Below are 13843 nucleotides of genomic sequence, written 5' to 3' on the forward strand. Positions count from 1 at the left end.
TATGCATCTCAAGAGTTTTTGCTTTTAATTGAATGAATTCATTTCAAGTAGTTCCAATCTGCCTGGATATTACAGTACTATTTCTAGTAACTAAATGATAGACTATTCTAAGCAGTACAGAGAAAGCGACAATCAGACATGGCATATTGAAGTTCTCCAGAGGGCCTAAAGGCAGCCCTACATGGGATAAGAAGTATGCTATGGGGAAAGTAATTTGTAGGTACAACTGCAACCTCTGTCTGCAGAGTCCCCAAACGTTTCAAACAGTTGAAAGACACACAGAGAAAGAAGTTCTACTACCTGGCAAGGGGAGGAGGAGGTGAGTGAGCTGAAAGAAAAGGAGAGTGAATGCCAAGAAAGAAAAACAAAAGACTCAGGAGAAAAAGAAAGAGCACTAGGAGTATGGAGATGGAGGTTGGGGGTGAGACTGAGATAAGAAACAAGAATATATGGATAGAGAGAAAGTGCACTGAGAAAAGCAAGAGAGTGAGGGGAGAGAAAGATTATCTTAATTATTAAAAAATAAGGTATTCAGGTAAGAGAAAAGCAAATGTGTTTTGAAGCTTAATAACCCTGGGTGCTTCTCTGAAAATAACTATAAGTGCTCAACCTCAAAGTTCTCCAGCCAGTTTCAAACCAGAGCACTCAAGTAGGGAACTGTCCAGGAGAACTGTTTTTTCCCTATCCACTCAAAAGACTGAAGAGGACCAAGTGTTTAGGGAGCAGATATCAAAGATCTATTGTAGTACTGAGGTTTCATTGCATATTTTATTTATTTAGAAAGTTTATATCACAAAGTTTGGCCAGAATAAGAGATATTCAGATTGATCTATAGCGTTCAATACACACAAAGTGATCCCCTTTACAGAAACTGGATAAATTGTCCCCCAATTCCCCTTATTTCTTTTTACATTTGTTGGTTTGTTTCTTGCTGTATATTAGGCATGTGCGATCCAGGAAAAAAATGGTGCTAAACTCTCTTCGAAAGTAGGGGGTGCTGATGCTTCATTTCTAAAGTCATTTCTGAATTTTGAAGGCTAAAAGTTCAAACCTTTCCGAAACTTCAGAATCTTCACATGTACCTCGTTAATGGCAGATGCGCATGCGCATGAAAGAAACATTATTGTCAATGGGGAAACTTGAGAGGCTTCTCTCTCCCTCATTTTTTGAGCTATCCTAATGAAACTTGCTACAGTGGTAGAACACTATTGGCTCACCAAATCTAAGAATGTTTGACTTATCCTCAGATTTTTGGTGAATTTTCAAAATTTTAATAAAAAAACATTTTTAATAGTAACAAAAATCTCTTCCTGGTTTGAAAGTGTTATTTCCTGGTTCATTGAGTTGTCGTTACTTCAAAAGTCATTGTTCTACTTCAGAAACTTTGTTTTTGTGGCTGAAACTTTGTTACATTGGTGGAGAGAGACTTTCCCAAGATCACCCCGTGGGTTTCCATGGCTGAGTGGAGAATTAAGCCACAATCATAGTCCAACTCTCAAACCACCACACTACACCATGCTGTCTCAAAACCCACTGCTAGCAAGGAGGGAAAACTGCCTTCCAGCACCGAACTTTGTTTCTATGGGGTTGCTATTAAGCCCGTTGCTAGCCAGGAGAGGAAATGCTCAGGATTTGGTGTCTTTCTATGGGGTTGCTATTAAGCCGCTTGCGAGCCAAGAAATGAAACGCACAGGACTTGGTGTCTTTCTATTTTTATTTACAACATTTTACCCCGCCTTTCTCCCCGGGGGGGACTCTATGGGGTCGCTATTAAGCCCGATGCTAGTCACCAGGCACTAGAGAGGAAATGCTCTTCCCTTTCTGTCAAGACTCTACCGTATTATAATAATCAGCACTGATTGGGCAAGGAGGCAAGCCCAGGCTAGGTTGCTCTTCCCTGCAAACAAAGTTTGGTTGAATTAAAAATGCTTTCTCATATATCCGAAGGTTTTCTGAGGCAATTAAAGAAATGGGCTTCAACACTTCGAATTGGAAAGTTAATTCCGAATTGCCAAACCACCTCGGATCCCCCGATTTTATTCTGATTAATGACGATTCTGAGGAATTTGCCCATGCCTACTGTATATCACAACATGTCTGACAGGCATATATTTAAAATCAATATAAATTTTAAAAAGTAAAAACATTAACAATAATTTAAATATACTAAAAATATATTAAAGCATCTAATAAGATAAAAACAGGTTGAGAAGCTTAAATAATTCAAAAACATGTATATAAAATATGGAGTAAATAAGTTCATCCCTAAAGACTTTAGTGAACAGCTAAGCTTTTCTTTGCCTTCTAAACAAAGCCTGCATTGGCATTTATCAAGTCTCCAAAGGGGGGGGGGGGGGGAGAGAGAGATCTAAATCTGTGTGCCATGCCTGAGATGCCCCCCCCCAGCCTACATTCTCATTCCCATACAGTGTATTGACCTCAATGGTCGAAGACAGATCTCCATTTCATTCCTTCAACTACTGAAGTCACAAGCCATTTGGGCCTTAAATGTCAAAAGCACCAGTTAGATTGGAAGTGTACTGGCAGTCAGTGCAATTCTTAAAGACTGGAATTATGTTTATCTAGCACTGTAGTCAGCAATTGAGTTGCTGAGTTGAACCATCATTAAGGGCAGTCCACTAGAGCACCTTACAATAGTCTTATCTCCTTCCCATGATCCATTTCCATTTATTCATGTATCTTCTAATAAGTTTCTGTAATAGAGAAAACAGCACATATCCACAGTATAGGGATAGTTCTGTTGTGCCAAGTAAACCTCTTGGGTTAGCCACTGCACAGTAGTATGTTGGTGCAGCAGATAGTCAATAGCTCTAGAAAGTTCCAAACAAAGCACTGCACAGGTGCAGATTACCTATTAGTGTGAGTTACAGACATCATGAAGAAGAAATATGATTATTTTAAAAATGTTGGAAGCAACTATAAAGCTACTGGTTATCAGTATCTAATCTACACTGTTTTTTACTTGCCCAAATGAATGCCAATTATATTAAAGCAATTTAGTTAATGATCTAAACCCAAGAGTTAGTCCCAGCTAGAGCAAAGCCATGAATCAAGGAACTTACATGCGTGTTACCTTAACAAGTCTCCATTGATTCAATGAGTCTATTCTAGTTGAAACTACCAAGTGGGTCTAAGCCACTATCAGTTTTTATTTTACAATTAACAACTAGAAAGCTGGCATATGCTTTTGAAAAGGTTATGTAAAATATTGTTTCACACAATAATTAACTCAAAATAAGAAAGAAAAATCCAGGTCATATTAAAAATTACAATTACAATAAACATAAGAAATTTCTTAACAAAATGTTATTTAGTAGCAACTGTAAATGTCCTCAGTATAAAAAGTGACTTTTTTCCTAGCCTGGGCATAAAGTTTTTTACTCTGATTTTATAACACTAGTTGTAGAACAGTTGTGGCAATAACGGAAATATCACAGCAAGCCTTATATAAGCCACAAAAGTGTTTATGCCCTTGCAGACACAAACAAGACACATCATATGGGTAAGATATTTTATGCTTAGACACATAAGCAAGAGTGCAGGGAAAGGGGGGGTGGCAGTGGTGGGCTGTGTACACAGGGATTTGATCTGCATCAAACTCACGTCATGCTCTCCATGCTCTGTCCAAATTGTGGGACTACTCTGGAGTTTCGCCCAAAATCTGGAGCATCCCTCAAGTTTTCTTGGTGGGGGGCTAAACCCATTTTGGCCAGTTTATCCTGTGATAAAGACTAGAGGCCTCTGGACATCACACAGTTATCCAGGAGTGACTTCTTAGTCACTGCAATCTATTGAAGCTGTATATATGAACCCCAGGTCTCACACCCAAACCACCACACCACACTGATTCAATATGTGTGTAGAATTCTATAACTGAACAGCATCTCAGTGATTAATTTTTTGTTTCTCATCTTGGCTTCTTTCAATTAACCATACTGTAATCCGTATGAGCTAGTCTTCCAGAGTCACAGATCTACATTGTTACCTGGACAAGTTATAAAGCAATATCCCAAAATTTCAGTCACTTGGAATGCACAGGTTCTGCGGTATTTCTTGTTTCTGCCAATGTAATGTATCAGGCCAAAAAATACCCCATCCGGTGAATAGCACAGTTCCAGAGAAAAATTTATAGTTCCTTCCTGCACACCACCTATTGCCCAATTGGGAAACTACCTTCACTTAACCAATCAACATCTTATTTTCACTCTTGCAATTTCCACTCATGTTCACAACAGTGAAACCAGGACTTCTCTTTAATAATAATAATAGTGCTTGATAATAGTTTATATCTACCTTTAGTGTTAAAATTGTCCTACATGTCATATGTTCTCATAAGCTTTACAACATTCCTGTAAGGTAAATCAGTGATGATCCCATATTGTAGCTGGGCAGGGGGCTGAGCATGAGTGTGTTTATACTGACTAAGGGCATCTATGTATATGACAGAAAGATGTAAATGTAAATTGGAGGCTTTCTGTTTTGAAGCTCAGTCTCTTAGTTCCTTATATAAGAGTGGTTCTCAGGGCCCTTCGACACTGCCATATAACTCATAAAATCAAGGCAGAAAATCCCACAATATCTCCTTTAAACTGGGTTATTTATCTAAGTCCACACTACCATATATTCTAGTTCAAAGCAGATAATGTGGGATTTTATTCAGCTGTGTGGAAGGGGTCTCAACCTGTGGGTCCCGAGATGTTTTGGCCTTCAACTCCCAGAAATCCTAACAGTTGGTAAACTGGCTGGGATTTCTGGAAGTTGTAGGCCAAAACATCTGGGTACCCACAGGTTGAGAACCACTGTTATATGAGCTGTCAAGACATGCTCATAAATGCGACTGAGAACCCCGTTTTCCAGCAACAGAAATCAAGAAGACATAGTAAGGCAGTGGGCTAATGACAGTGTTCTAAGGTAAGTTAGAATGGGAGACATCACTAAAAGACGAGGATCATCAGCAAACAAAAGCAATAAATAGAGAGAATATGGGGATGCAGTCACTTCTCAACACAAAATGTAGTAATAAACCTCTGCCAAATTATGGATCTCCCATTTTCTCTTTTTTCATATCCTGTAAAGATAGCTTCTCAAGGGGAAAAATACTGAACCTGTTATCACTTGTGATGCAGGCAGCACAGGTTCCAGTTGGTTCTTCAGTCTGTTCGTAGTAATGAGCATCCACGTGAGCTTCTTCAGTTTTCTTCTTTAAAATTTCACCAAATTTATCTTTTCCGATGCACCCAAAAAAGGTTGCAGCTTTGTAAGGAGATTGGATCATCCACTACAGTTGAAAACAAAGATGGGAAAGAGACTTTTTAAAATAATGTTTTGAATCACATTTTGTTGTTACATTTTTTGCCTTTTTTATAAAACAAAAATGCGGATGACACTACATTTTGCATTCATTTATAACTAGGTAGACTTGAAATTATGAAAATCATCTGAAGGATCCGACAGTCTGATACAGCTTGGGAAAGTCTAAGGGTATCATCAGCAGATGATAAAAAGCAACAAATCCATGAAAAAACAAACTAAAATGTCAATAAATCAGAATAGGTAGTTTAGCTAAGTTCTAATATTGTTACATAATAAAAATTTAGCAAAACAATAAAATAAAACACAATAGCTCCGATTCACCAAAATTAAAAAGACATTGGACTAATCTTAAACAAAATGATGATCAATTCAACAGTAAAGATACAAAATGGATGAAAATATACAGATATAATACAGAACATACAGATACAATTAGCACCAAGAACTGCTATCATGTTCATTTCAACAAGATTTCTCTACGAAGAAGAAAAGAGGGTGCATAGCAACATTGCCTATCTGACTGTGGAACAAAGTTTGTCTTTGTATTCTTATGCTAGCTGTACTACGACCACTACAAAACAAATTATGATGTGTTTTCTTTCCTGCGTATTTTGATACAAATATTTCTTTCTTTCCATTATGAATTTGATCACCTGCTCTCATTTGTAAAAGGATTAAAATATAAATAAATCTTGTTGCACCATACGAAGTGAGGTTTCCCAAGGATTTTACTTTAGTAATACATGTAGCATCTTATCTGATATGTTATTTCAAGAAATTCTACAGATTTCTCTTAAATTAGTAGATTAGGCTGAACTAGTAAATTAGGTGCTAAACTAGTAAATCAGGTTGCAATACAGCAGTGAATCTCAACCTGTGGGTCCCCACATGTTTTGGTCTTCAATTCCCTGAAATCGATACAGCTGGTAAACTGGCTGGGATTTCTGGGAATTGTAGGCCAAAACACCTGGTGACTCACAGGTTGAGAACCACTGCAATACAGCTTCCATAAAAGATTCCTTATGAGGGATCAGAAAAAAAACAGAAGCTATGTCACAATGACACAATGATAAACTCTTATGTCTTTTGATCATATTATAATATCTCCTAATTGCTGTATTAATTTATTGACTCAGTCTATATTTTGAATTAAGAGATATATCAGTGTACCATTATACTAAATGTCCAGTTACAATTGTTTCATGATAGTGAATTTAATCAATGAAATGAGCATTCAGGATAGCCGTGGCTTGCAAAACAACTGAGGAAGTGGATAGGTATTCAAAAGCAGACCTATCCCAGAACTGTACTCCTTTTGGAAGCAGAAAGTGTGTTGGTGTGTACAGAATACATGAAAGATGACAAGATAATAATATAATGATGATGATGATGATGATAACAAAATCCAGCATATCTATCTTGCTGGATTCCTTTGCTCTAACAAAACCCCTTCAGCTTTGTTAGATAGATACGAAGCCACGAATAAGTAGCTTTTCATTAACAGTAGAGCCCTTCAATCCCAAACTGCACAGTGTTCTATCTAATGCTGCCCAAAGAGAATCCATGGCACTATTGCCTTCCTTCTCCATGTTTACCGATACATTTGCTTCCACAGTACTATTTTTTGGTGTAATCATACTGAAGGACGAAATAACCCCAATTATACAATCTATTCCAAGAAGCATACTTTACTAGTAATTTTCAACCAAGAACATCTACTGATATTAAATTCTACATAAATTATTCCCATTTTTTCAATGTACATATCTAAAAAGAATTTCAGTAACCTACATGACAGAGAGCTTTTCTGCTAATATATCATGTGGACAAAGGCTGCAACTGTAACAGTAGATTTATATGAAAACTTCACATTTTCAAGGAAAAGTCATTATTAGTTTTATGAGAAATTGTTTTAAGTCAGGTGTTTTCTTCTCATAGAAGACTATGAGCGTAGATGTACAGAGACAATCAAATCAGCAGCATTTATTCACATCTGAGTCTTCCCAGGCAACATTTCTACACTACTCATAGCACCTTTAAAATACTCCGTCTTATCTGATTTCGGATGTTTCTGGATAATATTTGGATGGGAAATCATCTAGCAGTAGCTGGGATTTCCAAATGAATGAAGGAAGAATTAAGTCTGAAACCCTGAAGAGTTATCGCAGTCAGTCAGAATTGAGAATGGAATATAATAGCGGAATAAATAGCTCTCTGTTGGTTGTTTGGATCCCTAAACAGAAGAACTCCTATTAGGACATGAGGATGGAGTGCACTGTTTTGTTGCTTGTCCTTGTTTACATTACTGCAAATGTACTGTGATGATACTGGCACAATGTATCTCAAAAGGTAAATGGCTGCTCCTTGGAAATCTCACTTCCAAGAAACATTATTTATAGTTGTAACATGAACATAGTACCAAGAGACATACACAAGGTAGAATATGTCAGTATCAAGAATGAGCAACAGATACCGTCCCATGAACATTTCAGAACATTTTCCATGTTCACCATTGGTTGACTCTCATGCTGAAGAGCGTGCCACTTTTTCAGACACAACTACAAGCTATTGATTCTGATAAATTAATGCATACCAGCATTCAACAGGCAACAGCAAAATATGGTGATTCTTCTCCATCAGATGGGTAGAATTTCAAATAGTAAACATATGCCTATCAACATATATTTTGAGAAGTATCAAAAACAGGTGGCAAAGGTCAAGTGAAAGTTTATAGACTACAATGAACCAAAAACAGCCTCAGTTAAATTACTTGTTCTTTTAAGGTGTGCATGATCAAAGCAAAAGAGGGATTTTTTGTTTCTGTTTTTTTGGTGGTGTCACATAACAAGCTGTTTGTTGAGACTGGAACATCTGGTCATTATTCCCTAACACTGCAATTTCAAGCAGAGTTAACAGTGGAGTATACATCCGTTCCTTTCAGTCCCATAAGGGAGGCACATATGGCCAATCATTCTATGGTTCAATATGCAGCCTTACACACAACTGTCTCTGCATTTTATGGCATTTTAAGTTACCATACCATTGCACTTCTATCAGCACTACAGCTCTTAAGAGCCTGCTAATATGACACAGCTTCACAGCATTTGACTTTTGGTGACAGAAAACATTTAAGGAATTGTTTTTAAATGGCAGATCACAAGACATGTACAATGGAATATAAAGACCCTGTATGCTTAACCTTAACAATATCTCCCAGTGTACCAATATTATAAGTCCATTTGATGATACAATATTTCACTTGTTCCTGATCCACTTCATATTTTAACAATAATCATATGGTCATTATTGGAGCACAGTAAGTTTTCAAATTCTGATTTAAATGTTTCAAATCCAAATATTTTTAATTCATCTGAAATCGTTCAATTAGTTGTGCGTAGGTAAACCACTGCATTGAATAACAATCCACCATTAACTCCTCTTTCATCTTTAACCTATAATAATAATAATAATAAAACTTTATTTATATACCGCTCTATCTCCCGGATGGGACTCAGGGCGGTTTACAGTCATAAAAGCAAACACAAATATTACATAACAACATAATATACATTATTAAACAAAGTAAAATAATATAATTATAACAATGAATCACACTTACATGACCAGATCAAGGGGACGGGAACCATAAAACCAATATATTAAAATGTATCATTTTAAGCTAGGGAAATCTTGTGCAATATATTCAGGCCCAGAAATCGGCGGTAGTCCTATCTGTTATTAACAAATTCTTGTAGTTCAGCCAAATTCCTTCTAAAGGAATTTCGCTTCTGAAAAATGCTTCATGTCAAAAGCATCATAATAACAACTCTGGATGAAATCTATTCTTATATCTATTCCAAAGTAGCGTCTTCATTTATGGGGCTCTCTATTCCTTGGACATTTATAAAGTCAGAAATTTTATACTCATCATTTGGCTTTATCAGTATCAGAATCCATATCCATTTCATTGTGTTCATCTGGACCAGCATTTTCCTCATTATCCATTGCCTTTTCTTCTCTATAAACTCGGTCCCCCTCTTCCCTTTCCCTCTTATATGTGTTAACCCTATCTCCATACCTCTTCAAAAAAAATCATTTTTTTGCACTGTGTTCAACCTGGAAGCTTTTTTTTATTAAACCTATAAGGCACTACTTCATCCTCAACTTTTGTGTCAAGTAGATATAATCCTTTCTCAACAAAATTCTAGAAAGTATATCCTTAAACAAATATCAGCTGTTGACCACTAATTGCCAAGACGTTTAGACGATATTGCTGTAGAACTAAATTGCAAGACTGGGAGTTAATGAAATTAACCGCCACAACATCTCTGAGCAAATTTCTCTGTCCAGTCACATAAAATCATGTCTGTAAATCTTGTCAATCTCCCATCTGAAATCTTTATCCATCATTTCCAAAAAAGAGAGAGGATTTCAATTATTTTAGCACAAATATTTTCCTTTTGACATTCTGGTAAATGACAAACTATCACAGATTTCTCTCTCTTTGAGGTCTAAACATGCCACTGCATCTGGAACTTCATCCTTGTGTTGTTTTTTAATTTCTTGGTAGTCTCCTCCAATCTTTTAGTCTTACATTTCTGAAATTCAGATTCACCTGGTAAGCTCCAAAGGATTTCATGTCACCTAAGAAATCCTTCTGCATCGTTTTCATACTATCAAGAAGTTGTTTTTTTTTTTCAGATTGTTCAAAGCTGCTTTTTAGCCTTTTAATGACGGTCACACTTGCACACATAGGTGCATAAGCCCAGATAGACAGAGTTGCCTACATCTACTCAGTTTTGCAGCATGAAGCAATCCATGTCCAACCTTTACTCTCTACTTCAGCTGCAGCAAACACATATGCACACTACGGCATTTTTCTCCTTTATCCTTACACCATCTTGCAGTTGTATACCATAAAATAGACTTTTAAAAATATATTTTAATTTTATTTTTAACACTGCATTTTACTATCACAACTTTTTTCACTGTAAGCCACTTCAAAAACATTAGTTTCAGTGGGTCTAAGCAATCAATTGAATTGTTGATTTCTCATGATGCTTTTCAATTTCAACTAAATGTACTCCCTGCTATCTGTTAGAATATTCATTCTTGCCACCTGCTAGGAAGCAAGATTCTTTTCATTATCCATGTATCCCATAAGTCACCTACCTAAGATAGCTAATGGTTTGGAACACCAAAGCTATAACAAAGGAGATGCTGACAAATGTTCCCTTGTTTTACTAACATCAATACAGTTATTCCCAAATACATGTATCCAGGATTGCATCCTCATAGTAATAAGATTCCCTTGGCAAATTCTAGCGGAACTGTCAAGGAGGGTCTCTTCAAGACTATCTGAAAAAAGCTAGGGACAAATCAATATTCAGATTATAAAAGGCCACAGTCATACATGGAACCATAACTAAATTGTCCACTCCTACCTGATGAAAACCAGAAAGGTCATGCATTTGGGGCTATTTTGTGGATACAAATGAAACCTTGGCTAATATATACTCTATAGCACGAATCCAATCTATATACACTCATGGAAAGAAAGAAAAATCACATCAGTGAATGATTTAATTAATACTTATTTTCATGAAAAAAACCCCGCAATGAACGCTACATAAAACAACCATTGAATCTTATTGAGCTTTAGAAATGACATTGTTTCCCTAGTAGTTAGAAGAGAAATAATGCATTATGTAATTTTCTTGGCTAAGTACTCTACTAATATGTTAATATCATTACATGATTTCACAAGTACAACAACATGTAATTTCATTTATTTATTCTCCACAGAGGCAGAGGGAAGGTACAGATTAAGAGGCTGTCACGATGATAAAGTGACACCTAATGCAGATTTATTTTTGCAATATAGCATGTAAGGAATGCAAATGCTAGTTAAAACAAAGTAGCTTCAGGCACTCAAGGTGTGCTTCAGGCACTGCATGAATGGATGCAAAATGCTAACAAATTAGAATGTCAGAAACAAACTATGGGAGAAGGAAAATGAAGGTTCAATTTAAAAGGCATTAAAGGAAGAATTCAACTGTAAATCACGACACTTTATCACACCAAATCGTTACAGGAATTCCCACCTCAACTGGGAAGACCCAGAATACTTAAAGATCTCAATCTGAAGATCAAGATTTGATTGGGAAAATTAATTCTTCTAAAATATGATAATTATCAGTCATTTCACATTTGTGAACAAGGTTACTTTTTGTGTCAGCCATTTTTATTCTATTGTTTAAATTAAGGCTAATTTCAGCATAGACTATTTTTTTCTTAGCAAAAAGCTTTAGCACAATAGCTAATATATATATTAGATAGTTGTCTTTTCTTTGCCATCAAGTCAACTATAGATAAGTGACTTACAAGAGCTCTAGTTATCCATAGCCCTCCATAGTGCTTACTCAATTGAGGACCAAGGCCAAAAATGTAGCCCTCCACTTTCCCTAAAACTTTAATTTCTCATTCCTCTGAGCATATTCTTCTTAAGATAGTTTCTGTGCTTACTTTAAAGAAAAAGTATGAAAAGGTGTATTCCTGTCTGACCCCTTTCCCAACTGAAAATCATTTGTTTTTCTATAACGTGTCCTAACAAGTTTCCCAGCGGAATATACATTGTGGCACTTCCATTTCTTCTTCTTTCTTTTCAATTCCTTTAACTGAAATATAAATTTAAATATGGTCATATTGACAGCATTTCCCAAAAGCTTGCTGATAATACTTTGTCAGATTTTGCATTATATCCCTGACTGCTTTTGCTATCTCAAGCCTCACTGTTAAAGCCACCCATATTTCTTCTTACACTGTAGTTTTAGGAATAAAATTATATGTAATTTTCTAACTGAAAATTGTCCATCCCTGTTGTCTTTAACTCTCTCATACCAAGTACTGCAATGAATATGCTTTTCTTTTCTTCATTTCTAACTTTAACATTTCATGATTCATATTTCTCATGTTTTATGTTCCTGCATTGTGAAACTTCAGACATTCCTTTGCCATCTGAGCATAAAAGTTACTAAATATTATTTTGATTTTGAGCCCAGTTGTAAGTTGATATTCCTACTTGTCCTCTGTTCTTCCCCAGTAGCTGAGTGAATGACCTCTGAACAGAGGATTGAATCTTCCAGTACTATCTTTTGGTTCTATTTCAAGTGTTTCACAATAGGGTTTTCATGGTAAAAGTTATTCAGTAGTCTAACAATGTAATCTCTTATGCAGTACTAAAAGAGTTAGCTAAACTACCACTGTTGTCTCTTAAAGACACTCTAAACAGCGTTGTCCCCTACTACTGTTACAGTCTATCAGGTTCTTCTTATTGCACTGATGCGTTTGGCATGGTTAGTGTGGTCCTTCAGCAATCTTGGGAGACCCCCATCAATAATACAGTCTCTTCCCTCATGGAAGCAATTTCATCACCATAGAATAATTATGCTAAGGGAAGCTAGAAATACAATGTAAAGTGAAGAAGCAGCTGACCACCCTGTTGCCTCTGAAGCTCCTGTTCCCTGTTGCAGCTTCTTTAAACTCCACTGACAACTTATTGAAGTATCCTTACATGCAAAAATCTGAGCCCAGAACTCATCTGTATGTAATACAGATTGGCCCTTAGTATTCAATTTACAGAGTGACCTTTTGAATCTTTAATATACAATGACCTCGCCTGAGTCTGTTTTATCCAACACCCATAAATATAAATTTTCTAAAGATAAGCAGATCACTGACTGCCACTACATAGTTTTGTTATGTGAAAGTTTGATTAACTTTTATTTACAATAGTTTTCTTGACGGTGTATCTATGTATGGTTCCATGCTTTCCACATGAAAAGTTGAGTTGAACTCTATTTGTGTTGCTCTAAGGCAAATCATTGTCAAGGTCTAAAAGTGAATATCACTTGTTTTTAATATTTTCTCACAACAACTTTAATAGGGAAGAACATACCTAAAATCCACCACAGCATTTTGAGACATGGTAATCATACCATCAGTAAAATTTTATCCCTTGGCAGCAACCATTCTGTTATGACTGATCCTCTAAGGCACAATTATGGCAAGAAATTAAAGTTTTTCTTGTATCCGAGACAAAGAAAATATCACAATCTTCAAAAACATGTGTGTTCAAATTCCTGTTCTGAAGAATTATTCTGATATCTTAAAGAGCTAAGTGTAACACATGTAGAGAAACAATCTGTTTCTACTCACTGCTACAATTAATTCCAACTTGCAATATGATAACTTGAGCTTTCCTTTATTGAAAGCCAAAAGTAGAAATCTTTAATCCAAGAAATGTATCTTATTTCCTTTTAATCCTTTGTCCATTGTAATAATGGCTGGGATTTTAATAAGAGATAGCAGTACTAAAAGCTTTGTTGAAACAAAAGCTTTGTAGAACCAAAATACATCAGTAGGAGGACCTTAATCTTTTTCTAAAATATGAAAAAAAAAATAAAACGGTCCTTATTTCTCAGCATATTTAAGGCAGGTATCCATATGG

The 13843-nt window shown here is 36.0% G+C and overlaps 1 protein-coding gene across 5 annotated transcripts in view; it reads right to left on the reverse strand.

Annotated features, from left to right (window-relative positions):
* adk (adenosine kinase) overlaps positions 1-13843 on the reverse strand; it is a 193751-nt gene that overhangs the window by 103849 nt on the left and 76059 nt on the right. For all 5 annotated transcript variants that reach the window (XM_062977450.1, XM_008114276.3, XM_062977449.1 and 2 more), the window contains one exon: positions 5127-5299. In XM_062977450.1, coding sequence (XP_062833520.1) covers positions 5127-5299 — 173 coding nt within the window. The remainder of the gene's footprint in view (positions 1-5126; positions 5300-13843) is intronic.

Source organism: Anolis carolinensis, chromosome 3, assembly GCF_035594765.1.
Source record: "Anolis carolinensis isolate JA03-04 chromosome 3, rAnoCar3.1.pri, whole genome shotgun sequence".
In the NCBI taxonomy this organism is placed as follows: Eukaryota; Metazoa; Chordata; class Lepidosauria; order Squamata; family Dactyloidae; genus Anolis; species Anolis carolinensis.